Source organism: Prionailurus viverrinus, chromosome D3 (assembly GCF_022837055.1).
Source record: "Prionailurus viverrinus isolate Anna chromosome D3, UM_Priviv_1.0, whole genome shotgun sequence".
Classification (NCBI taxonomy): Eukaryota; Metazoa; Chordata; class Mammalia; order Carnivora; family Felidae; genus Prionailurus; species Prionailurus viverrinus.
The window spans coordinates 48,950,158-48,975,825 of record NC_062572.1 but is presented as its reverse complement, the minus strand read 5'-3'; the positions used below and the strand labels follow the sequence as shown (position 1 = coordinate 48,975,825).

General features: G+C 39.4%; 1 protein-coding gene across 3 annotated transcripts in view; it reads left to right on the top strand.

The window, feature by feature from the left end:
• The window catches only part of ZNF521 (zinc finger protein 521), a 280,213-nt gene that overhangs the window by 115,250 nt on the left and 139,295 nt on the right, over positions 1 to 25,668 (top strand). For all 3 annotated transcript variants that reach the window (XM_047828570.1, XM_047828569.1, XM_047828571.1), the window contains one exon: positions 2,326 to 5,678. In XM_047828570.1, coding sequence (XP_047684526.1) covers positions 2,766 to 5,678 — 2,913 coding nt within the window. In that variant the 5' untranslated portion in view covers positions 2,326 to 2,765. The remainder of the gene's footprint in view (positions 1 to 2,325; positions 5,679 to 25,668) is intronic.

The window sequence follows — 25,668 nt, the reverse complement described above, 5'->3', positions numbered from 1 at the left end:
TGATTTAAGAGTGGTGTCAGGGATTGCACACTATTTATAATGGTCTATTGCTCTGTAATTCTTTGTACATTTGTATAATAATATATCATGCCTGGACACAGTCTGCAATTTAATAATAAGTTCACTTGCTAAATTTTCAGGGTCAATAGTTATTTTCCTCAAGTCTAGATTCATGACAAATTCTGATTCACTGTTTTCCCAACTGTACAAATGAGATGATGTGTTTGAAAATATTTTTCAGTGAAACAACAGGACATAAGCCTAAGAGTAAATGTGAAATATAGCAGGTTTTTACCTAGACTGCTGAGCAAATGTAATAAATAGCAATTGTTTTCAATTAAGGGAAATATTTTACAACTTTGGTTTGTTTTAGGGACACTTGTCTATAAGTGACTTACAGTTTGTTTTTTAAAAGGATACTTAGAATCACCATTGAGTTTGTTTTGAATTTTCTAAAATCATTTTTCTGTCTGTTCGATGGTGAGTTGAGTTGTCTGCCTGTGTTCTTTCTATGTATCCACTTTACATTTAAATCATACCCAGAATTACCAGGGCCTTTCTTGCGCTGTAAACATGTTGGGTTATAGACTCCTATAAATGAGGATGCAAAATCTTGCGGTTTTCAACTTGTGTTGTGAGGCTTTGTTGCAGTGGGCAGGGATCCAGGAATGGTGTTTGGTTGTTTTCTCAGAGTTACATGGTTGCCATCTGGCATTGATAGTGAGATGGTGTTGTCATCAGTTTCTAGATGCAGGAAAGGAATGATCCTCATCTGTTTCCTGTGGATAAGCAAGAGGTTGATAATCTAGTAAAATCTTGTTACCTTAAAGAAAGCAGACGTGGAATTTGTTTACATAATGCTTGCCAGTTTCTACTTTTATGTTAATAATATAGCTTGCTAGTGAACTTCAGCTTTGAAGAATTTAAAAACTTATTTGATCATATTCAAATTGAAGTTTAGTCGAATATCGTAATAGCATTCTAACTGGACCTTGTTATCCTGATAGAATCACTGTCCCCACTGGCTCCCCTCGACGGTCTTTGTCTGCATTTATGAACAACCTTGCTCTTTTGGAGAGTGAAAAGCTTTTACAGTTTCTTCTCATCTTGAATGATAGATTGTTTTGAAAAGCCAAAAAAAAGGGGTTTTACAACTTATTTGAGGAGGTCTTATTTTCCACTTGGATGTTAAGAAAACAACAGAAAGATCAGCACACATTTGCCAAGCGCCGAGTTAAAAAACACCTCATAGGAGGTAGAGTTACTTTATGGATAACTTGCTAAGGTTATATCTGGCTTTCAGTCTTGTTTGTCTTCTCTTTGTTACTCATAAATCTTTCAGCATTTACCATAATCATTTATCACTTTTCCTGTTTCCAGTTTTTCACAAGTCGCTTTGTCTCTGCTCACCTCAAAGTGCAGGTCCTGTTTGGCTAAGGAAGTTCATGCTGCTGAAGCTTTTGCAAAAGGAAGAAATGGTGGGCCACCTCTTGAACTTTCCAAGCAAAATACAGTATTACAATCTGGCCCTTGTGAAACTCTCATTTTTTCTTGATCCTGGCTGATCCCAGCTACATGTAATATCTAGCAGTGCCCTCCTAACACTTAATAATCCATTTTCTGGCCTATGTGTTCGAATTTTTCAGTTATTGAAGAAATCCTGGTTGTCTTTCATTACACAAGATGTAATTATTATTGTGTTTTCTGTCTTCCTTCATGTGCTTACTTTTTAATATTTTTTTGCTGAAAGCAATAAGGTCTGTATCAATAAGAACCCCATAAAAAGATTTTGGTCTTCAGAATTGCCTTTTTTATATAAAAACAAGCAAAATGCAGAGGGAATTTTTTATTAAATATTAGACATCTGGGTTGACTGCATTAATTTTAAATCATTCCTGTAATATTTCCCCTTTTCATTTCGTTCTTCAGATGCTCACATAATATGCAAATCATTTTAGAATGAATACAGAAGAAACATTAAATATATTAAAATCTGCGTTTTAATAAAATTGTCGATGCGTAATATATACCTTGCTCCTAAGGAAAAATGATAACAAGTAATAAAAGGGGTAATTTAGACATAGAGCTATTTAATATCTTCTTATATTTTACAACCCGGTAAAAAGTAAATGTAGGATAAAAGCTTTGGGTTCAGATTTGGAAGTGTTCCACTCAAATATTCTGTCCTCCATTCCCCCCACCCCCACCCCCACCCCCGCCAGGTTCTAGATAGTCCGACTGTATGTCCCTGTTGCAATGGTACTGTAAACCCATTCTCGAGTGCTCAGCCCATAAGATAAAACGTTCCATCGCTTCTCGTTGCAGATGGAGTGGATGTTGAAGATGATCCCACGTGCTCTTGGCCAGCTTCCTCGCCTTCCAGCAAGGACCAGACTTCCCCCAGCCATGGAGAAGGTTGCGACTTTGGAGAGGAAGAAGGCGGCCCCGGACTCCCGTACCCATGCCAATTCTGTGACAAGTCCTTTAGCCGCCTCAGCTACCTAAAACACCATGAGCAGAGCCACAGTGACAAGCTGCCTTTCAAATGCACCTATTGCAGTAGGCTGTTCAAACATAAGCGGAGCCGAGACCGCCATATCAAACTCCACACGGGGGACAAGAAGTACCACTGCAGCGAGTGTGATGCTGCATTCTCCCGAAGTGATCACTTGAAGATCCACTTAAAGACTCACACGTCCAACAAGCCATATAAATGTGCCATTTGTCGCCGTGGGTTCCTGTCCTCTAGCTCCTTACACGGACACATGCAGGTACACGAGAGAAACAAGGACGGGTCCCAGTCTGGCTCCAGGATGGAGGACTGGAAGATGAAGGACACTCAGAAGTGCAGTCAGTGCGAGGAAGGCTTTGACTTCCCAGAAGACCTGCAGAAGCACATCGCGGAGTGCCACCCCGAGTGCTCCCCAAACGAGGACCGAGCGGCCCTCCAGTGCATCTACTGCCACGAGCTGTTTGTGGAGGAGACGTCCCTCATGAACCACATGGAGCAGGTGCATGGCGGGGAGAAGAAGAACTCTTGCAGCATCTGCTCTGAGAGTTTCCACACGGTTGAGGAACTGTACAGCCACATGGACAGTCACCAGCAACCCGAGTCGTGCAACCACAGCAACAGCCCTTCCCTGGTCACCGTGGGCTACACTTCGGTGTCCAGCACGACTCCAGATTCCAACCTCTCCGTGGACAGTTCAACCATGGTGGAAGCCGCCCCGCCGATCCCAAAGAGTCGAGGGAGGAAGCGGGCTGCCCAGCAAACCCCTGACATGACTGTTCCCTCGAGTAAACAAGCGAAAGTTACCTACAGCTGTATTTACTGCAACAAGCAGCTATTTTCGAGCCTGGCAGTCCTGCAGATTCACCTGAAAACTATGCATTTAGACAAGCCAGAACAGGCCCATATTTGTCAGTATTGCTTGGAGGTGTTGCCCTCACTCTATAACCTAAATGAACATCTTAAGCAAGTGCATGAAGCTCAGGACCCAGGTCTGATCGTCTCTGCCATGCCTGCCATAGTCTACCAGTGCAACTTCTGCTCCGAAGTTGTCAACGACCTCAACACTCTTCAGGAACACATCCGATGTTCTCACGGATTTGCAAACCCTGCAGCTAAGGATAGCAATGCATTCTTTTGTCCCCACTGCTACATGGGGTTTCTCACTGACTCTTCCCTTGAAGAGCATATAAGGCAGGTCCATTGCGACCTCAGCGGCTCCCGATTCGGGTCGCCGGTGCTTGGGACTCCGAAAGAACCAGTAGTCGAAGTCTATTCTTGTTCCTATTGTACAAATTCGCCGATATTCAACAGCGTTCTTAAACTGAACAAGCATATCAAAGAGAATCATAAAAACATTCCCTTGGCCCTGAATTATATTCACAATGGGAAGAAATCCAGGGCCTTGAGCCCCTTATCTCCCGTGGCCATAGAGCAGACGTCTCTTAAGATGATGCAGGCAGTGGGAGGTGCGCCTGCACGTCCGGCTGGAGAATATATCTGTAATCAGTGTGGTGCTAAGTACACGTCCCTAGACAGCTTTCAGACTCACCTAAAAACTCATCTCGACACAGTGCTTCCGAAATTGACCTGCCCTCAGTGCAACAAGGAATTCCCCAACCAAGAATCCTTGCTGAAGCATGTTACCATCCATTTTATGATCACCTCAACATACTACATCTGCGAGAGTTGCGATAAGCAGTTCACATCAGTGGACGACCTTCAGAAACACCTGCTGGACATGCACACCTTTGTCTTCTTCCGGTGCACCCTCTGCCAGGAAGTGTTCGACTCAAAAGTCTCCATTCAGCTCCACTTGGCTGTAAAGCACAGCAATGAAAAGAAAGTCTACAGGTGCACATCGTGCAACTGGGACTTCCGCAATGAGACTGACCTACAACTCCACGTGAAACACAACCACCTGGAAAATCAAGGGAAAGTGCACAAGTGCATCTTCTGTGGTGAGTCTTTTGGCACCGAGGTGGAGCTGCAGTGTCATATCACCACTCACAGTAAGAAGTACAATTGCAAATTCTGCAGCAAAGCCTTCCACGCGATCATTTTGCTGGAGAAGCACTTGAGGGAGAAGCATTGCGTGTTTGAAACCAAGACTCCCAACTGTGGAACGAACGGGGCTTCCGAGCAAGTGCAGAAGGAGGAGGTGGAGCTGCAGACCTTGCTGACCAACAGCCAGGAGTCCCATAACAGTCACGATGGGAGCGAAGAAGATGTGGACACCTCGGAGCCCATGTACGGGTGCGACATCTGCGGGGCAGCCTACACCATGGAGACCCTGCTGCAGAACCACCAGCTCCGAGACCACAACATCAGACCCGGAGAGAGTGCCATCGTGAAGAAGAAAGCCGAGCTCATTAAAGGGAATTACAAGTGTAACGTGTGCTCTCGAACCTTCTTCTCTGAGAATGGCCTCCGTGAACATATGCAGACCCACTTAGGCCCTGTGAAACACTACATGTGCCCTATTTGCGGGGAGCGGTTTCCCTCCCTTTTAACTCTTACCGAACACAAAGTCACGCACAGTAAGAGTCTTGATACTGGAAACTGCCGGATTTGCAAGATGCCTCTCCAGAGCGAAGAGGAGTTTTTGGAGCATTGCCAAATGCACCCTGACTTGCGCAATTCCCTGACGGGATTTCGCTGCGTGGTCTGCATGCAGACAGTGACGTCCACCTTAGAACTCAAAATCCACGGGACATTCCACATGCAAAAGACAGGGAATGGGTCTGCAGTCCAGACCACGGGGCGTGGCCAGCATGTCCCCAAACTGTACAAGTGTGCGTCTTGCCTCAAAGAGTTCCGTTCCAAGCAAGATCTGGTGAAGCTTGACATCAATGGCCTGCCATATGGTCTGTGCGCTGGCTGTGTCAGTCTCAGTAAGAGCGGCAGCCCAGGCATCAACATCCCTCCCGGCACGAGTAGACCAGGCTTGGGCCAGAATGAGAATCTGAGTGCCATTGAGGGTAAAGGCAAGGCGGGGGGACTGAAGACGCGCTGTTCTAGCTGCAACGTTAAGTTTGAATCTGAAAGTGAACTCCAGAACCACATCCAAACGGTCCACCGAGAGCTCGTGCCAGATAGCAACAGCACGCAGTTGAAAACTCCCCAAGTATCGCCAATGCCCAGAATCAGTCCCTCCCAGTCGGATGAGGTAACTTGCCTTTTTAATGTTTGCTATTTAACCTCCTCAAGAAACTGTTGCCACTTCATGTTTACCCTTTCTGCAGCCTTATTTATTGTCATGTGCCGAGAGATGCGTAGATTGAAATGCAGTGGTGTTTTCCCCCCATAGCCATTAGCCAGCAATTACTTGCTTCTTGATAAGCAGCATTTTGGCTTGAATGGTGCAAAATAGGACTAATTCCAGTCTCCCTAGGATATTGTCTTCTCTATGACTGAAGAGATCAGCACTCTTGCCAGCACCACTGAGATCTGGAATCTCAGCATAGCTTTACCGCGAGTTGAAATCCCCAGCTATGACTTGTGTGTATGGCAGATAGATAATGACATAAAAGTAAGATGCAATGGGCCAACATGCTGGCTTAGAGTAAATTAAAAAGAATATATATATTTGTGGATAACAAATTGGGTAGGGGCGGCTTTATAATACCATGTTGTCAACACTCACTGTTTCTCTTTGTCTTCTGGGTAGTGAGCAAAATATTTTCTCACAACAGGGTTTTGTAAAAGCCGCTACATTTATTAAGCGTCACGTGCCCAACGTTCCTTTAAAAGGCATCCCCTTAAATATCCCCGAGTCTTCACTGTCTGGTTTTGGGTTTCACAATTAAAGTGGATTTTTTTTTCTTAGTTTAAGAGTGGTTTCATGCCTTCTTTGCCATAACGAGTATGAAAAATAAGTTCATTTACAATGAAATAGTTTTAGAAGTCATCAGTCCTTGAAGCTGAGCAGAGGATGGTTCATTTTATTATAATTTCTTTATGCTTTATCACCTGGTTTCCAAGAGTTCTTTTCCACCTCCCTACCTGCCCCTATCTGGAGATCCATCCAAATGCAGACCCCAGGGAGATCCATTTCCCTTCAGTTTGGGGTCACTGCATTTTCCTTATCTTGTCTCTGCACTCACACCCTCTTGGAGGCCCCCCTGCGTGTCCCTGCAGATAGCCATCAGTCAGCTGGTAGGGGAGAGCCGGGAAGACTGACACAGAGCCCATCCTCCTGAAATGTGGCATCTGCGTGACAGGCAAGCTCCCAAACTTTGAAGCTGCTTCCCTTTCTTTCCTTCCAAGGAAATCTGCACCTCTCTCTCATTTAAATAAATGAAGTCCTTTCCAACTGATGAGGACAGCTGCAAGAACATAGCTTTGATAATGGCTCCTGGCTCACGTGTTGGATCAAATAGTTTCTCTTGGTAGTTAGGATCATATGAAATGAATTGTTTTTTCCAACTTTTTATTTCATGAGATGTCTAAGCCTACAGAAAAGCTAAAGGAATAAGACAGTGAAAGCATGTGTGTTTGTGTATCCGTATCACAGATATACCGGATATGAACATTTTGTCACATTATTCTCTCTCTCTCTCTCTCTCTCTGCAACCTTTTTATTCACCTGAACCACATGAAAGTGAGTTTCAGACATCATTATTTTTCTAAGAATAAGGACACCTTCCTATTTAACCACAACATTATTAATTAAGGCAATTAACTAAATCGGTTAAAGAAATCTAGTGGATCTATAATATCATCTATAAGAAGTCCATATTCAAATTTATCCACTTGTCCCGAAAAGGTCTTATTTTTAAAATGCTTATGAATGAGAATTTTAGAAATCCGTTTATGTAGAAAATTATTCCTCTCCCCCCTTTTTAATTTTGCTATGCTTAGCACATATAGAGGAGTTTGTATATTCATGTTCGATTTAAATGGTGCATAAAATTGATTTAAAATGACTGTATTTGTGTGTGTGTGTGTGTGTGTGTGTGCGTGCGAGTGATTGTGGTGGTGTGTTCGTTAAAAATCAAGCAAAATGGGGCTCTTGTTTCTAGTAGATTGTGGAAAGGAATGTGCCTGTTCCTTCTCATCTGTTCCTGGCTTATGTTTTCTGATATTCCTAAATTGCTGTGTATTATAATACCATTTGAGGTGAAAATTTTTTTAATGAGGGAGGACATATAAATAGTCTTTACACGTTAATTTGGTTAGAGTTATTTGCTTAGAGAATTTATCATTAAGGGATGGTCAAGTATTTAATTATACCTAAAATCTTAATGATAAAGTTGAACTACATCCTGCACTTACATAGAATAATGTATAAAATATTTGAAAAGTACTTCTTACTTGTAATTCTTACAATAGTGTTTTTTAAGCACTGAGATACCTCTAGTTAAAAGTGACTCTTTTAGAAGGGTACCTCCTTATTAAGCCGGGCTTATGAGACCTTGTAGCAATGTCCTTAATCAATCAGATATAAGGATTCATTTATATATATTTCCTTTGTGCTTCAAAAGTTCACTAATTTGTTTGACATTTTCATCCATTGTTATTATTTTTTCTGCATTATACTATTAAAGTCATAAAGTTTCATGTGCTCCCTTCCTTTCTGATATCCTCTATAATTAAAAATGTACAGTAGGCCATATTATTTGGCCTTGACATAGAAAATTATCTTTCATACGTGGAATTTTACGAAAAAAAGTCCCCAAATAATGCATCAGCAAGAAAAAGTCATGTCATAAAAATTAATTTGTTCACATTCTTTGTTAGTCAAGTTAAGCTTCTGTGACTTTGCATGAGTGTTGTGTAAATTTTTTACCATGTAGGTAAGAGAGAAGTTATTACATAAGTCTTTGCCAAAAGACAGGTATGCCATGTGGGAATACATTTTATCACAAAAAGATGTCTGACATGTATGTCTATTGACTTAGATGTCCTAGGTAGGAATGAAGGACTTAGTGACATAGGTGGTATTTTCATCTCTTCTTCTGGCTGAGGATTGAGACTTCAGAAGAGAAAAGAAGACCACGGGAGATAATAAAACCTGGATACACAGATATTGTCAAGAGCAAGATTAGAATTTTTTCTGGACTGTGACTTGTGATCACATAAGGGTATTGGTAGACACTGGAATGAATATTTCCAAGACTGAAAAGAATGTTTTTTTTTGGTCGGGACTAGATTACCTATTTAAAAGGGATTTAGATATAATCTAGGGAGGGATAAGCATTGTATAAACGCATGTGATCTAAGAAATGGATGAAAGACAGGCACATGACACTTAAAAGAAGAATAATAGCAGGTAGCTGTCACGTAATGGAGAAATTTAGGATTAAAGACAAAAGATCTGAATGTCAACCCCGTTTTTTTCTGCATAATGCTTTCGGAATTTGTGAAAAATGTTTTCTTTGTGCCAAAATCCTATAATTATCAATCTAATTTTGCTATGGAGTCTTTGTTTTGAATAAAATATTTGGGGGAACCTATTCATTTCCCTTTTGCTCTTAAAGATTGAGTATGGTATACATTTATGCATAACCTACAACGATACCTACAATGATTCCATAAATGGTAGAGACAACCTGACACAGGGGAAATGCTGACCATCTAGATTTTTCCATACATGAAACACCTCACAGAGTTACTGACATTTACTGTGTGTTGAATAAATGTTAGTTCTTCTTCTGCAGTTCATTGACACTGATCCTGTCTGGTCAGGTTCTGCCCCATCTGGACCTCAAAATGTTTTCTCACGATGACATTAGAAGATGGGTCCTCCTGCTTCCATTTCTCCAGGATCTCTGTAGGCACGTCTCTTCACGGGGTTATTTACTCACATTTCAACTCACACCACCCCTACCAGTGCATTGAAATTGCTCTTGGAAGGGTCCCCAGTTGTGTCTGTGTTGCTGGATACTCGCACAGTGCCACAGAATCAGAACCAGAGGGACCATGGAGGTTATCTAATTAAGCTGCCTTCTTTTACAGACAGCGAGTCAGGCCCAGATAAATTGAGATCTAAGATGACACAGCTCGTAAGTGGTAAACAAGGGGCTCTGAGAACCTGACTCTCTAACTCCAGGTTCAGGATTTTCTTCTCATAAATCCACCGGACTCTCCTCCAGCTACAGTCTCATCCATATTCTTTTCATAAAATCCTCTCTGTATTGCTGTCTTATTTTCTCTTGTCATTCACTTCCTCCACCCACTGCAAGGGATCGTCTGCTTCCATCACTTTACTGCAGCTGACCTCTTTAAGGTCTCTATTGATCCAATTGACCAGTGCAGTGCCTTTTTTTTTTTTTAAAGAGAACTTACCCTAGTTTGTGTACTGTTCTACTTGTCACTGTTGGCCACTTCCTCTTTATCTAACCTCTGTTTTCTCTCCTGGTTCCCTTCACAGAATGATCTGTACCCTTCTCCGTACCCTGTCTGCTCCTATACATTAAGGCCCATTGCTACTGTTACTCTGCATACCCGCTCTATGTGGCTTCATCCACTCCCATGGCTCCAGCTATCACATTTTATGGATGACTCCAAATGATGTCTCCAAAATGCAGGAGGGAACTTCCGGGGGCTGATGGAAATATTCTGTATCTTGACTCTGGTGGTGGTTACATGACTGTATGCATTTATTAATACTCACCAGGTATAAAATTAGTGAATTTTCATATGTGAATTACATCTCAATGAAACTGATTTTAAAAATGGTATCTAGGACTTACCCCCTTTCCAGTGATTTTCAGACTCCTACACACAGCTGCCTTCTTGATATATTCACTCACACGTTTCCATGCATTTTAAAATCAGTGGGACCAAAACTGAACTCATAATTTCTCCGAACCTGCTTCTTTTCTTATATTTTCTATTTCACTTGTGGAGCCATTGATTTTCTTGTCTCCCTTTTCTCCACATCCAGTTGGTCATCAAGTGATCTCTGTTTCAGCTCAGATATATTTCTTAGATCAATCCCTTCCTCTCCATCCCCTTACCACATTTATAATTCAATCTCTGATCATCTTTCACTAAACTACTGAAGCAGCCTCCTAATTGTTCCCTTGGACTTTAGTCTTATCATTTTCAAATCCGTCTCCACAAAGCTGCCAGAACAATCTATCTAAAACACAATTCTGAATAGCATGTCCCTCCCTATTTGAAATATTTTGAGTGCTCTATACCTTTATCCTCATAGGATAGTATACTATCCTTTTATTGTGACATAGAATGATTCTTCAGGTTCTGGCCCCTGCTAAATTTTTCCTTCCTTTTCTTACCTTACACCTTATTCCTTAGTTGAAAATACTTTAATTAACCCACAGGTGACACAGTGCGTCTGTGTCTCACTAAGGCTGCCCTATCCCTTCTGCCCAAATAATCTCTTTCCTCCTGACTGTGCTCCACCTTCTGTAAGGCTGTCCACCTTAACCTCTATTCGGAGATCAACTACTCTAGAAGGCTTCCTGTGACCCCGACTTCCCACTCCAAACATCTCTTCTCCCCTTGAATGCTCTGTGTATACAATACATCCTAAATATATAAAAATAGTCACATTGCTTTATAATTACCTCTTTATGTTTCCCTTCCTATGAATTCCTCAGGGCAAGAATTTACTCAATGTCATATTTCTAATACCCATGACAGCGCCCAGCCCACAATAGGCAAATGCCTCTGTGGGTGGGTGTTGTGGAGCTGTGTCTGGCTGGTGGCTCGCCCAGAGCCTTTTCCCATACATGGCAACATGGCAGGACAGCTGGCCACCTAGCTTTTTTCATACAGGAGCCACCTGGTACAATGACAGAAACCTAGAAGGTGTTGGATAAATGTATGCTCTTCTTCTGAGCATGTTAATTTTAGGATCACTATCCGTGCTTTTTACTCCATTTGGACTCAAAACGTTCCATCATCGTTGAAGTTCCATCATAGACGTCGTGAACATGGTCCTGTCTACTGTTCATCATTCTATTCCAGTCAAGTCCTGCTTTCCCAAAGAAGTTGTACGTGATCCCACCAACTTGGTCAGTGGTCTCCAGATTCCAAAGTGAGCCTTTCTGTCTTCATCCTTATGGCATGAGGCCCAGTAGACAGCTCTTTCTCGACATGCTCCTGTGACTTATGGCATTTCCTCTCCTAGTTTTCTTCCAACTTTGGCCTTTGGAGGTTTTCCTCCGGTGCCTGTTCTAAAAGTGTAGGGATTCTTTGAGGCTCATCGTTGGCCCTCTTTTTCTTCACTGTCTACTCTCTCAACAGCATCTCATCTATTCATGTGGCTGTAACTATCTCTGTGCTAAGAATTCCCAAATTTATATTCATAGCTTGCACCTCTTCTTAGTTCCAGATTACTGTGTGCTACTGACAGCTTGACTTTTTCATTTGTATCTCTTCTAGATATTTGAAGTGTAATGAATACAGCCTAAACGCTTGATTTTCTCTCCTGAAACTGATTTCGTTTTCCAGACTTCCATCATTTTAGTAAAGGAGCCACCCTACACCCAGTTATTCAAGCAAGAAACATGGGAATTATTCCTGATTTTTTCCCCTTCTCCTCATTCCCCACATCTAATCTGTTAATGAGTACTGTTGATTGTGCCTTTAACGAGTATCTCATCCATGAGTTTCTATGTCCGAAGCCATCTTCATGGTCTGGGCTGCATCCTCGCCCGGACACTGCAGTCGTTTCCTAATGGAGTCCTCTACGTCTTCTGCACGCTTCCAATCCATCCTTCCTGCTGCTCTGGATGGAATCTGGCAGACATGTAAATTATGGAGTCTTTTAAAATTCTTCAGAGACTTCCCACTTCCCTCAAATACAAGCCCAGCCTCTCACCAGCTTATAAGGCCACACATAGTCTGGCTGTAGCTGGCTGCTCTCTCCTTGCTGGGGTGCCTCCTCACACACTGTGCCTGGCCTCCTGGCCTCCTGAGTAGGGGTCTGCTTTCGAGGCTTCACATTGAGCCGCCTATTTACCTGGGCTACTCTTCTGGATCAGCCTGTCTGCACCTTTCTCATCTATCAGATGGCCTTCCCCCCCGAAACTTATCAAAGTTAGTATCCTCCTTAGGATTTTCGCTTCAAATTATTATTTGTGTACTTGTTTATTTCCTTCTTCCCTTTTCTCACCTCTGAATACCCAACATGTTTGTCATGAGGTCTCAGTAAATATCAGTTGAATAAATGAACATAGTTAAGTACTTCAAAGTAACAAAAAAATATCTATCCCATCTTTAGATGTATATGCATGCATATCTAGTAACTCATACATAGAGATATAGATAAGTTTACCCAATTGTGCCTGCATGCTTTAAAGTCAAGTTTGATCTAAAAATATTAAAATGAGCTAAAAGACTTGAGGTTTCTAACAATTCAAAGATCACCTTCAATATGAAGGTCTAAGTGCCTTGAAGTCAATATTCTTTCTTCCTGGTTCTTGTACAGAAAATGGCAATGTACATGGTGGTAATTCAGAACTCAGTCATGTTCCACAGTTCTGTTTTATTTTGTTTTATGTAATAAAAATTTCCATAAGAGGTTGGATTTAAGATTTTAATTTTAAATTGCTGATACTAAGTTCTGCTAAGTTAAAAAAGCAAAAATTAAGTAAGCTTCTTCTAGGTAAATTTTATGTACACACACACACACACACACACACACACACACATATATAATATTTTTTTTTTAAGAAAGAGAGTGAGCAGGGGAGATGGGCAGAGGAAGACAGGCAGAATCTTCAGTAGGCTCTACACTCAGTGCAGAGCCCGGTACAGGGCTTGATCCCATGACCCTGGAATCATGACCTGTGCTGAAATCAAGAGTAAGACGCTCAACTGACTGAGCCACCTAGGTGCCCCTTAGGTAAATAGTATATGTATTATTATATACATATACATATATATGTAAAACAATTTTTAAAATATATATATATTTTACATATATATTATATATATATATTTTTAAAGATTGTTCAACATTTTTAAGGTTAAACCAATCCACATTTTTACTTAAAAACATTTTTTTAATGTTTGTTTTTGAGAGTGAGAGAGAGAGAGTGCGAGTGGGGGACGGCAGAGAGAGAGGGAGACACAGAATCTGAAGCAGGCACAGAATCCAAAGCAGCTGTCAGCACAGAGCCTGACACGGGGCTCAAACTCAGAAACCTTGAGATCATGACCTGAGTGGAAGTCAGACGCTTAACTGACTGAGCCACCCAGGCGCCCCAATAATATTTTAAAACTGAGTAGAAAATTTACATAACCAAATAAATCTGTAAGATTCAAGATGCTCTTGAAATAGAATGAGTTGCTTTGCCAAGTTTGGACTGCTTTCAGATTTATTGTTGCTGTGTTCAGTGTTTGTTTGGCATCTATAGTGTACTAGTACAGAGAGTTAAGACCCCTGGCATAAATATCAAGGCATGGAACATGAAAGCAGCTGTCTCATGCCCACACTTTGTCCCCAGTCCTATGCTTACCTTGCATTGATCATTGCTCCATACATTGAACTTGCTGCCACTACCATCCCTCCATTTTCTTCACTTCTTTCCAGTTCTGGATTTTTATGCTGATGTGTTCCATATGGTTCCAAATATGGAATTCAGAAGTCAGAATGTTTTTGTATACAACCATAAATCTTGAATTGTACATAATATTTGTTCTTTGAGTACTAGGCCAAAAGAGTGTGGAATCACCGTATGCGGTGGTAAAATTCCATTTAGGAGGAACATTTTATGTTTTGACTTAAATGGTGTTGAGATAGAAATTAGTAAATATGTAAGATGATTTTGAATAATGAAAGAAGATCAAAATTGTCAAATTGGCTAACATACAGTGTATGAAGTGTGTTCTTGGTTTTTGGGGTAGATTCCCATGGTTCATTGCTTACATACAACACCCAGTGCTCATCCCAACAAGTGCCCTCCTCAATGCCCATCACCCATTTTCCCCTCTCCCCCATACCCCGACTCCCCCATCAACCCTCAGTTTGTTCTCTGTATTTAAGAGTCCTTTATGGTTTGCCTCCCTCCCTTTCTGTTTGTAACTATTTTTCCCCCTTCCCTTCCCCCCATGGTCTTCTGTTAAGTTTCTCAAGATCCACATATGAGTGAAAACATGATATATGTCTTTCTCTGACTGACTTATTTCACTCAGCATAATACCTTCCAGTTCTGTCCACATTGCTGCAGATGACAGGATTTCATTCTTTTTATTGCCAAGTAGTATTCCATTGTATATATAAACCACATCTTCTTTATCCATTTGTCAGTTGATGGACATTTAGGCTCTTTCCATAATTTGGCTAATCTGCGCTTCTCTTCCCCTCACCCGCATTTCCTATTACTTGTTTCCTATTAATTATTGCCCCACACAGATGACTAAAATAGCAAATTTCAAATGTCAACCTCATTCTGAGGCCCAATCTTGGATTTTCAGCTACCCATTTGACATTATGAGTTCTACATTCTTCTAGCCCTTTAACCAAATCGAATCACAATTTCTTTTCCCATTTTCGACAATGTTCCATCTTTCTCCTAGTCATTTTGGTCTGAAACTTTGTTTGTATCTCCTATACCTTCTCTATTCTTCAGACCTTTTGTGTCAACCACTGCTGCTGTTAACATTTCATGCATCCCCTGTCCAGGCCACACCTGTACACTGACTGCTCACCTTCACTCTTTGCCTATCATAAAGGAGGTCCTCTATAAAAAATAGCATAGGGGCACCTGGGTGGCTTAGTCAGTTAAGCATCCAACTTCGGCTCAGGTCATGATCTAGCTGTTTGTGAGTTTGAGCCCCGCATTGGGCTCTGTGCCAAGAGCTCAGTGCCTAGAGCCTGTTTCAGATTCTGTGTCTCCCTCTCTCTCAGCCCCTCTCCTGCTTGCACTCTGTCTCTCTTGTCTCTCAAAACTGAATAAACGTTCAAAAAATATTTTAAAAAACATTAAAAAAACAGTATAAACTTTAAAAGCTTAGGTTCACACAAAATCACATTCTCTGGCCACAGTACAAATATATGATACATGAAAAAGGTGTCTTTTTAAAAACCTCCATAAATTTTAAAATTAAAATCACACATGGAACAAAGGGGGCATAAAAAGAGAAATTAAAAATACTTAGAACTGAAAGATAACTGTACCGCAGAACCTGGGAGATGGAAACAAAGCAGTACCTAGAAGAAAAATTGTTACAGTGTAAGTATACATATTGGAAAATTTAAAAAGTCATGATATCAATAAGCTAAACATCCAACTTAAGACATTCAGACCAGAACAACAAAACAAGCCCATGAAAAAATAGAAGAGACGAAAATTATAAAGCAAAGACCAAAAGTAATGAAATAGAAAACTAACAATGAACTAAAAAGCTAGTTCTATGAAAAGACTAATGTATGAACTTCTGGTGAAATTAATCAAGTTAAAAAAATAACATTAAATAATAATAATGAAGGGGAGCCATAATATCATATATGCAGAAATTTAAAAGATAGTAGGAGACGGGGCTCCTGGGTGGCTCAGTCAGTTGAACATCCAACTTCAGCTCAGGTCATGATGTCGTGTACGTGGGTTCAAGCCCTGCATTGGGCACTGTGCTGACGGCTCAGCTTTGGATTCTGTTTCCCTCTCTCTCTGCCCCTCCCCTGCTCGTGCTCTGTCCCTCTCTGTCTCTTAAAAAAGAAAATAAAACGTTAAAAAAAAGTTTAAAAGATAGTCGGAGAGCCAGTACACATACCACAATGACTGAAATAAAAATGAATGCAAAAATTCTTATTTTGCAAGAATGGAGAGCAGTTGAAACTCTCTCATTTTACTAGTGGCAGTATAATTTTGTAAAATTGCTATAAAAAATTGCTGGGCAGTATATACTAAAGTTGAATACTAGCCTACTTTGTGACCCATAAATTCTGTTCCTAGGTCTGTATCTAAAAGATACGAGAGCTAATGTTTACCACAGATTATAAACAAGAATATTTATAACATATTTTTGCATATAAGATTCAAGTTACAGTCAATCAAAATGCCTGTCAAAATTAAGTGAATAAATACATTCATGTAATGGTATGAAATGATTCTAGTCACACAATGGAATAGTACACAACAATGAAGAGGAATGAGCCACTGCTATACAACAATCTTAGTGACTCATATATACAATGTTCAGAAAAAGGAACCAGACACATACCACTACATGACTCCACTCACCTAAAGTGTGAGAATAGGCAAAACTAATCTGTGATGATCAAAGTCAGAATAGTTACCTCTGGAATGGTACGAACTGGGAAGGGGCAAAAGGGATTTTTTTGGTTGCTAGAAATGTTCCATATCTTGATCTATGTGGTGGTTACAATGTTATATATGTATGTAAAATTTCATCAAGCAATACACTTAAGATAATATATATATATATATATATATATATATATATATGTATGTATGCTATTTCTCAATTTTAACTTTTATTTAAAAAAACAAAAATGCACAAGGTAAAAAAATAAGTGAATATTTTGAATAGTCTTATACAAATAACTGGATAAGTTTGATTATATGGAAACAGTTTTAGCATAGTATGTTACCAAAGCTGGCTCAAGATAAAAAAGAAAGTAGAATGATTCCCTAAACATTAAAGAGTTTAATAAAGTGTTGAAAGCCTTCCCACAAAGAAAATACCAGAACATATACATAACTCCAAAGCTGTGCCAGAAAATACAAAAAGAAAGGACACTCTAATTCGTTTAATCTCCAATTAAGACAAAGAGAGTAAAAGAAAAATTTAGACTATTTTACTCATGATTTTACATATAAGAATTTTGAAGAAAATATTAACAAACTAAATCCACTGTGGTAAAAGATTTTATACTGTGATTAAAATGGTCTTATAACAATAAGGCAAGGTGGGTTCAATCTCAAGAAAGTAATTGAATTTGCCACGTTAGCAGTGTAAAAGAGACAAATTCTATGTTTATCTCGAGTTGCCAAAGAATCTAAATTCAACAAATTTTCATGCTTAAATAAAAACACTTGGAATAGGCACAGATTTCCTTACCCTAATAAAGACTATTTAAAATATTGTTTTTAGCAAGCATAATTAGAGAAGTTTGAATGCAGTTAGTGGTTTATAATAAAATCACTAATAAGCTCTATTGGTTGACCTAACCAGTGATGTATGATAAAATAAAAATGTAGTTAAGTATAAAAAAGTAGGGAGCACTGAAACTGAAAAGAAAAAATCAAACTGTCATTTGGAGACCTTATGTTTGTGTGTAAAACAATAGCCAAAGTATCTAAAGATAAATTATTATAATGAATAAAACTTCAGCGAATTTTCTGGGTACCAAATCAACTCATAGAAGTCAATTAGATTTTTATTCACCAGCCAAAAGTGAAAAAATGTAAGTTGTAAAAGAATTCTATATATATAATAAACACAAAAAATTAGGATACTTAGAAATAAAATCTAAGCTGTTCAAGGCATTTATGGACAAAAATGGCACAACATTATTGGAAGATATTTTTCAAGACCTAAATAATGATTACGTTTAACTTGTTCATGGAAAAGAAGATTCAATACTGTGAAGTTGTCAAATATCCTTACTTTGATCCATAAATTCATAGCTACTCCAGTGAAAACTTCCAACAATTTTAAAATATATATTTTTTTTAATTTTTTTTTAACATTTATTTATTTTTGAGACAGGGAGAGACAGAGCATGAACGGGGGAGGGGCAGAGAGAGAGGGAGACACAGAATCTGAAGCCATCAGCCCAGAGCCCGACGCGGGGCTCGAACTCACGGACCGCGAGATCGTGGCCTGAGTTGAATTCGGACGCTTAACCGACTGAGCCACCCAGGCGCCCCTAAAATATATTTTTTATGCTTTTACTTTTTTGGAACTTGACAAGGAGGTTCAAAAATGTATATGGAATAATGAAAGGTGAAGAATAGCAAAGATTGTCTTGAAGGAAAAGAAGAAGCAGGGGAGGGTTGTCCTACTATGCAGGCATTAATAATAAATATGCAGCAATTAGAATAATGTGGGATTAGTCCACAGAACAAAACAGAGATTCTCCAAGAGATAGTGGTAAAGGAATGGATGGAGTATTCAATTCATTATCCATATGGAAAATTAAAAATAAAATAGAATACTCACATGTGTAAAAATGTGTGAAAGATAAAACTATAAATCTTTTAGGAAAAAATGTAAAGAATATTTTCATGACCCTGGGTTGGGAATGATTTCTCACATAATACCCAGACAGCATAAATCACAAATAAAATAATTGATCTGTTCCTCTACCTTAAACACAATAACTTGTATACCAAACGTTCTATAAAGTGAGCAAAAATGGAAGCTATAAGATGTTAAAACATTTGTAACACATATAGCTGGGAAAATGATTAGTTTCCTAAATATGGGGAAAACGGCCGTAAATCAATAAGAAAATACAAACCCACAAGTTAGAATATGGGAAATTAACGTGAAATGACATTTCACAAAGAGGAAACACAAGGGCTCAGTAAACATGTGAAAAAAATTTTATTTATTTATTTATTTTTTTTTTTTTTTAACGTTTATTTATTTTTGAGACAGAGAGAGAGTATGAATGGGGGAGGGTCAGAGAGAGGGAGACACAGAATCTGAAACAGGCTCCAGGCCCTGAGCTGTCAGCACAGCGTCCGACGCAGGGCTCGAACTCACGGACTGTGAGATCATGACCTGAGCTGAAGTCGGTGGCTTAACCGACTGAGCCACCCAGGTGCCCCGACATGTGAAAATATTTATCCTGATTTGTAATATGGGAAATGCAAATTCAGACAGAGTAATAGATTGTCTAGAAAGAACACACAGGAAGCTAAGTTGGACACACCAGGTGTTTGTTTAATAGTTACTCTTTATGTACTACTTATGTTATAAATTCTCTTCATAACATTTAATATTTAACATAAAAAGCAAATAATCAGAACCATAAGTGTACAATCAGTATCACTTATTATAAATAAAAGATAACATAAAAACTAATACAATTAGTGCAAAATAATGTTTTAAAAATTCTAGCTATATATTCGTATCTGCAAAAAGCTGAAAGCCTGAAACCTGTTCTTTTGTTGTTACCAGAAAATTTATCAAGTGTTTTAGAGGTATTAAAGACCTATTAGCATCTCAGTGAGACCTTTTTCCTTTGCATAATCAGAAAGAACTGTATTTGTTCTTTACAATTAAGGTAGTACATATCTCACACTTTGGAGAACATTAGCCTATGGCATTAACTTTTTATTCCTCATTTGGTACTTCACCTTAGGATAACAGATTTATTAATTTCCTGCTATGTACAAGGCATTAGGCTATCAGGTTTGTAAAGAGGATGAGCGTTTTGCAAGTGTGGGTTTTTGAATACTCGTCTTTCTCCCCAGTATAGCCCCCTGAGGGTGTATAGTTTACTAAGGAAAGATTAATATAGAACAATAAATATAATATAAATTAGAATGGAATATGTGCCATAATAGGAGTACTAATGAACTGCTAAAGTACTTCGGGAGAGGTAGCAAATAACCAGGCAGGAGTTAGCTTTGCTGGTATCTGTGTGGGGAGCAAACAAATCGGGAGAACTCGCGAAGCAAAAGTCCTGTGGCAGCAAGCAGCGTGCCTGGCTGGCTTAAGGAATAACAAGTGGCCAGCATGGCAGGAGCACAGAGAGCTGGAGGTGGGCGGAGGCAGGGCTTGGCTTGGTGTCCTCCATGTTTCTCAGGAGAGTCTCTTACACGTGAGAGGTCCTTAATAAACACTTGTAAATAATTGAAACCTGGTGATTAAAACAAACAGAGAAAAGAAACAAAGAAGGGAGCATTTCTCTGAAGAACTGTATGGTGATGCAGTTTCTTCAAACCACACATAAATAGAACATTAGACTCCTCATAAGTATGTAATATTCTGTGCAATTTGTATCATAAAGAGATTGAATGGCAGGTGAAATCCTGTAAAAAAAAATCCCCATATCAAGGCAAATGATTTATTTTGTTGAATTAAACATTGTATTACAGAAGCCAGTCTTCAACTGAGTCTGAAAATTTTTTGTCCTTCAGAGCCTGCTGCTATAGGTGTAGGGAATTTGAACATATGCCATGTAGCATAGTACAGGAAAATATTGTGCTTACCAAAAAAAGGAGTACAAATAACAGTTGACAGAACCATCTGTGTCGTCTTAACTAGTCCTTCCTAAGCTTCAATTCCTTCATTGCTAACATGGGCATAATCCATACTTTGCCTACTGCATAGGGTTATTGTGAAAAGCAAATGGTATACGTATATACGAAAGTTCTTAGCAGATGTTGTGTACTGTACATCGTTTATGTAATATCTGTGCATAAGTCTACACATATCCCTACGGATATCTGCACACATTCGTATAATTTATATGTGAAATGTCTTCAATTGATTTGTAAATGTAATCTAAAATAATTCCATCTAATGCTAGGGTTATATGGATTATTCGGTCAGAATGCATCAAAATCAGTCATCACACTTCCACAAAGTTGGTGAAATAGAAAAGCATAATAAGATATTAAAACAAACCTAGAAGCAAGGAAATCCAAAGAACAAACAGAGTGCACAGACCACAAAGGTAAAAATATTACTTTATTTGCTTTGAGGTCAGAGATCGTGTCACGTGACGATAAATGTAAAAGGTGGAAAAAACATGTAAAATAGGTGAGTGTATAGGCGGAAAAAGTAATTATAGATAAGAAACGGAAAATGTTCAATAATACTATTGATTTGAAACATCATAGAGAACAGGGGAACAAAAAAAGTATTGGGGAAATAATGTATAAGAAAAACAAAAATTATACATGAAAGGCATACTGTGAATCCCAAAATAAGGTATTTTCCCACTAAGCTCCAGAAGCAAGTGGATAGTTTGAGAAGCAGTTAATTTTAAAAAGCTGTTATTTGTTTGTCTAAAACCCACTGGCAGTGTTCTCTAGGGAGCAAACATATTTACATTCTTCAGAAGGAAAAGTGGTGAAAATTTTGTGGGGGATTTTTTTTTGGACAGGATTTGTAATTTAGATGCATAATATCTTATTTTTAGAATAGAATGCTATACTTGAACATTACTAATAAATAAGTGATTGAGAGAGATTTCAAGGCACAGATTCACCATGATTTAGAAACCTAAGTGTCACTGATAAACATAACTTGACAAAGTCTGATGTTAACGTTTTCATTTTAAGATACGTCTAAGGATTACCTTTGGTATTTTACATTTATAAGTTTGGCTTCCAGTAAGGAAGCAAAAGCGAGTTGTAATAAAATTTCCTGATAACTAGATGTCCAGAAATATAGAATTTAATTATGAATAGAGGCCACCTATTTAACCAAGATTATTCTTAAAAAAAAAAAAAAAGTAAGGGGTGGAACAGAAAGCGGGGAGAAGGATAGATGGAAGGGACGTGGGTGACGGGACTAAGAGACCAAATGAGGTAGCTGAAAAACTGGCAGCAAGCCCTCTAAGCTTCACCTACTAGGACTGGAAAATTGACATCATTTTGGTGGAAGACAGATCCTTTCAGCCCCATAACTGGGTCTGGATTGATAGCATTTTGTTGTACCAAATTTAAATAATTTCAAAACAAGCATTCCATAACAGACACACTACACTATTTGGGTCAATTTGTGTCTGTTGCATTCATTCATTCGACAGGAATTGGGTTTCAGACCTGTGGCAGGCATTGTGCATAGGCACTGCACACACAGTGACAAACAGGTAAGTATCACTTCGTGTTTCTTTTGGCAAAGAATTACACTTTCAAAAAGCAAATGTACCCTCCAATGGTGAATTGTATACATATTGAGATGGTGAGTAGTTACCAGGATTAGAAATAGGAATATTCTCTAAGGTCTAGTAAGGATATTCAATAATAAAATTCTAAAATGTCTTTTAAAATAATGATTGATTTAGGGGCGCCCGGGTGGCTCAGTCGGTTGAGCGTCCGACTTCAGCTCAGGTCACGATCTCGCGGTCTGTGAGTTCGAGCCCTGCGTCAGGCTCTGGGCTGATGGCTCAGAGCCTGGAGCCTGTTTCCGATTCTGTGTCTCCCTCTCTCTCTGCCCCTCCCCCGTTCATGCTCTGTCTCTCTCTGTCTCAAAAATAAATAAACGTTAAAAAGAAAAATTAAAAAAAATAAAAAAATAAAAATAAAAAAAATAAAATAATGATTGATTTATCACCTGGACTGTTAAGGAACATCTAAAAAAATTACAGGGCTTGCCTTGCACAGAGTCGATAAAAAATGTCGAATTTGATATTATAATCCTTTTCCTAGCACTTCCCCTCTCAGATTCTTTACTGGGGGGCAGTGTTCTCAAGGAGCAAAAGTCCTGTTGAGAAAGGGCCCCATATTTTCTCAAGTTATATTCTTGGGCATTTTTTATATGGAAAATCTGTGGCTTTGTAAAATATAGTATCAATAAGGATTATGCAGAGCTTTTTGAAGTCTATAGTTTAATCTTTCTGGGATAATCTGAAGGGGGACTAGAAGGTCTTATGTGGTTGTCTGATGCAGAATGCAGGTATGTTTGGTGGCAACAATCTGGTTGCCTCCAATAAATTTCTCGAAAACGCTTACTCTTGGGCATACTTCTAAAAAGCCCCAATCAATTCACTTCTGTATAGTTCATACACTCCGTCACAAATAACCCCTGTCAGGCAGTGCACTGGGTACTGGAGCTAAAGGAGAAATAAGACATTGTTCCTTAAGTGACAGGAAGCCTTGCAATGTAATGTGAATAGATGTTTTGAATATAACATAGTAAATTCCATGCTGAAAGAATAGGCTGAGAAGGGAGGACCCACAAAGAAAGCAACAGTTAGTAGCAAGAACTAGCAGTGGACAGGTGGGGCTGCAAAGGCGATCCTGTGGTCCAGTGCCAAGAGGAGCCATGGGTTTGATGCACATTGGAGAGCTGACTTGGCAGTAGTTGGCAATTCCTTTTTGTAAACGTGCTACCCCACCATATAGACGTGGCTGTGTTTATCACTAGTCCGGAGTTTGAGGCTTCCTGTGTTGGTCATTTTCTGTGCATTCCAGGCAAGGATACATCGTCTCTCTGGACCTCACTTCTGTGGTCTATGATGAGGAAATTGAGACAGATGACCTCACACATCCCTTTGAATCCTAGAACTGCATGATAACTCTGTATAAGCTTGTACTGGTACCTTTGAAAATATAAAGAATGTGGGGGCATTGTATTCTTTTATTTTAAATGATGCTTTTTTGAATGATAAATGAGGAATAATTCTATAAATCCTAATAAACTCAATTAAAACAAGGGGGTAAGGGGCGCCTGGGTGGCCCAGTAGGTTGAACATCCAACTTTGGTTCAGGTCATGATCTTGTGGTTCATGGGTTCAAGCCCCGCGTCAGGCTCTATGCTGTCAGCTTGGAGCCTGGAGCCTGCTTCAGATTCTGTGTCTCCCTCTCTCTGCCCATCCCCCACTCATGTTCTCTCTCTCTCTCTCTCTCTCTCTCTCTCTCTCTGTCTCAAAAATAAATAAACATTAAAGCATTTAAAACAAGGGGTTAAAAGAACCTGGCATTTTTACGTTTATATACATTGTAACTGGACAGCAGGATTTAGAATAGGTAAGGTCAAGGAAACACACCTCCATCCTAAAAACATTAGTGCCGGGGAGCACAAACAACAAGAATAATAAAGTAAACACCTACAGGGTGCGTGGGCGTAATTGCTAACAAGTTTTAGGGAGCAGGTGGGGTTTTAGAAGCAATTTGAAGAAGAAGAGAAAGATGGTCTGACATGCCTCAGTGGGAAAGCTGTTCAAGTGGAAGGGATGGACGAGGGAAGGCAGAATGCAAAATGAAAATAGGGAGAAAGGGAGAAGCAGAAAGAAAAAAATAAAAGAACTTCCGAGAAAAGGTGGACATGAGGTAAGGTGCCTCAATGGAAATAAGAGTAATAAAAGACAAGGTAACTTGGCCGCGTACAGGGTAACTGAAATGACCCAAACAAGAGAGAGACGTTCTGTAGATAAGAACACGAGGTATCCCTTTGACAGAAGAGTAGCTGGAAGGTGAGATGAGGTAAATATAAATGGAGGAGAGTAACCAGGACTCCATAGGATTCATCCTCTGAAGAGGAGTAGGAAGAAGCAATGATTTTTATGTTACAGCAAACCAGTAGGACTCATTCACACATTAATTTGTCGTGGAAATAACGCTGGTTCATGTATTGCGGCGAATACACGATAGGTAAGACAGAGCCCTCCACCTACCCTTAAAGAGCTTATAGTCCTTTAGGAGATAAATCGGTTTCTTTGAAATAATTTGGATACAGCATATAACGAATTCTAAGGGAATCAAAAAGAAACTTTTATGATTTAGTATTAGATAAAGCTCTTCTCTATGTTACCCTTTTGATATTTATGGCGAGTATCTGGTAAATGGTACCAGTACTCCCTAAGTGTTAACAAACCTGTCTAGATTCTCAACTTGCCTTTAGGGCAGAAGTTATACACTTAAGAAAATGTTCCTTAATGGATTCTAAAATATTTCCCCCACACACACAATTTTCTCCAGGTTTCTGGTAGGATCTGTAAATCGTGTTACCAACTTCCAGCATTGGATTGCTGTGGGCATGCCATGCGACTTAATGGTGTTACAACACACTACTATTTCACGTTCCTACTCCTTCGTCTCTCCAACTTGGGGTCCCCAGTGTCATTCAGCCATAGCTTCTCATTCTGACAATAGTGAGACGGGAGGGAGGTTTCAGATTTCTAAGGTGAAACAATGTATGGCTGAAATAATTGATGGGAAAAATGGACCATAATTTGGTGTGAGGCAAAAATTTTGACTTCTGCCTTTCCTCCTCTCATTTATGTTTATAAAAACGGATTATTTAAACTCTTATTCCCCCACTCTCAGTTTCTTCGCTTTCTGACTGATAGGAATGTTCACAAACAGTCGATGTTGGAAATTAACCGGAACCTATGAATTATAAATCCTTCCAAACCAGGAGCTAACAAAATATTATAACTGGGGATAACTAGAAGCAAATTCCTGTCCTAACTCAAAAAGAATTAGCACATGCTTCTGGTGATTTTTTTTTAACCTTTAACCCAGCCTTAATTTAGTCTGTGTATTCAGCCTCTTCTGATTCACGGATTTCCGGTGCGCAGTAGAGTA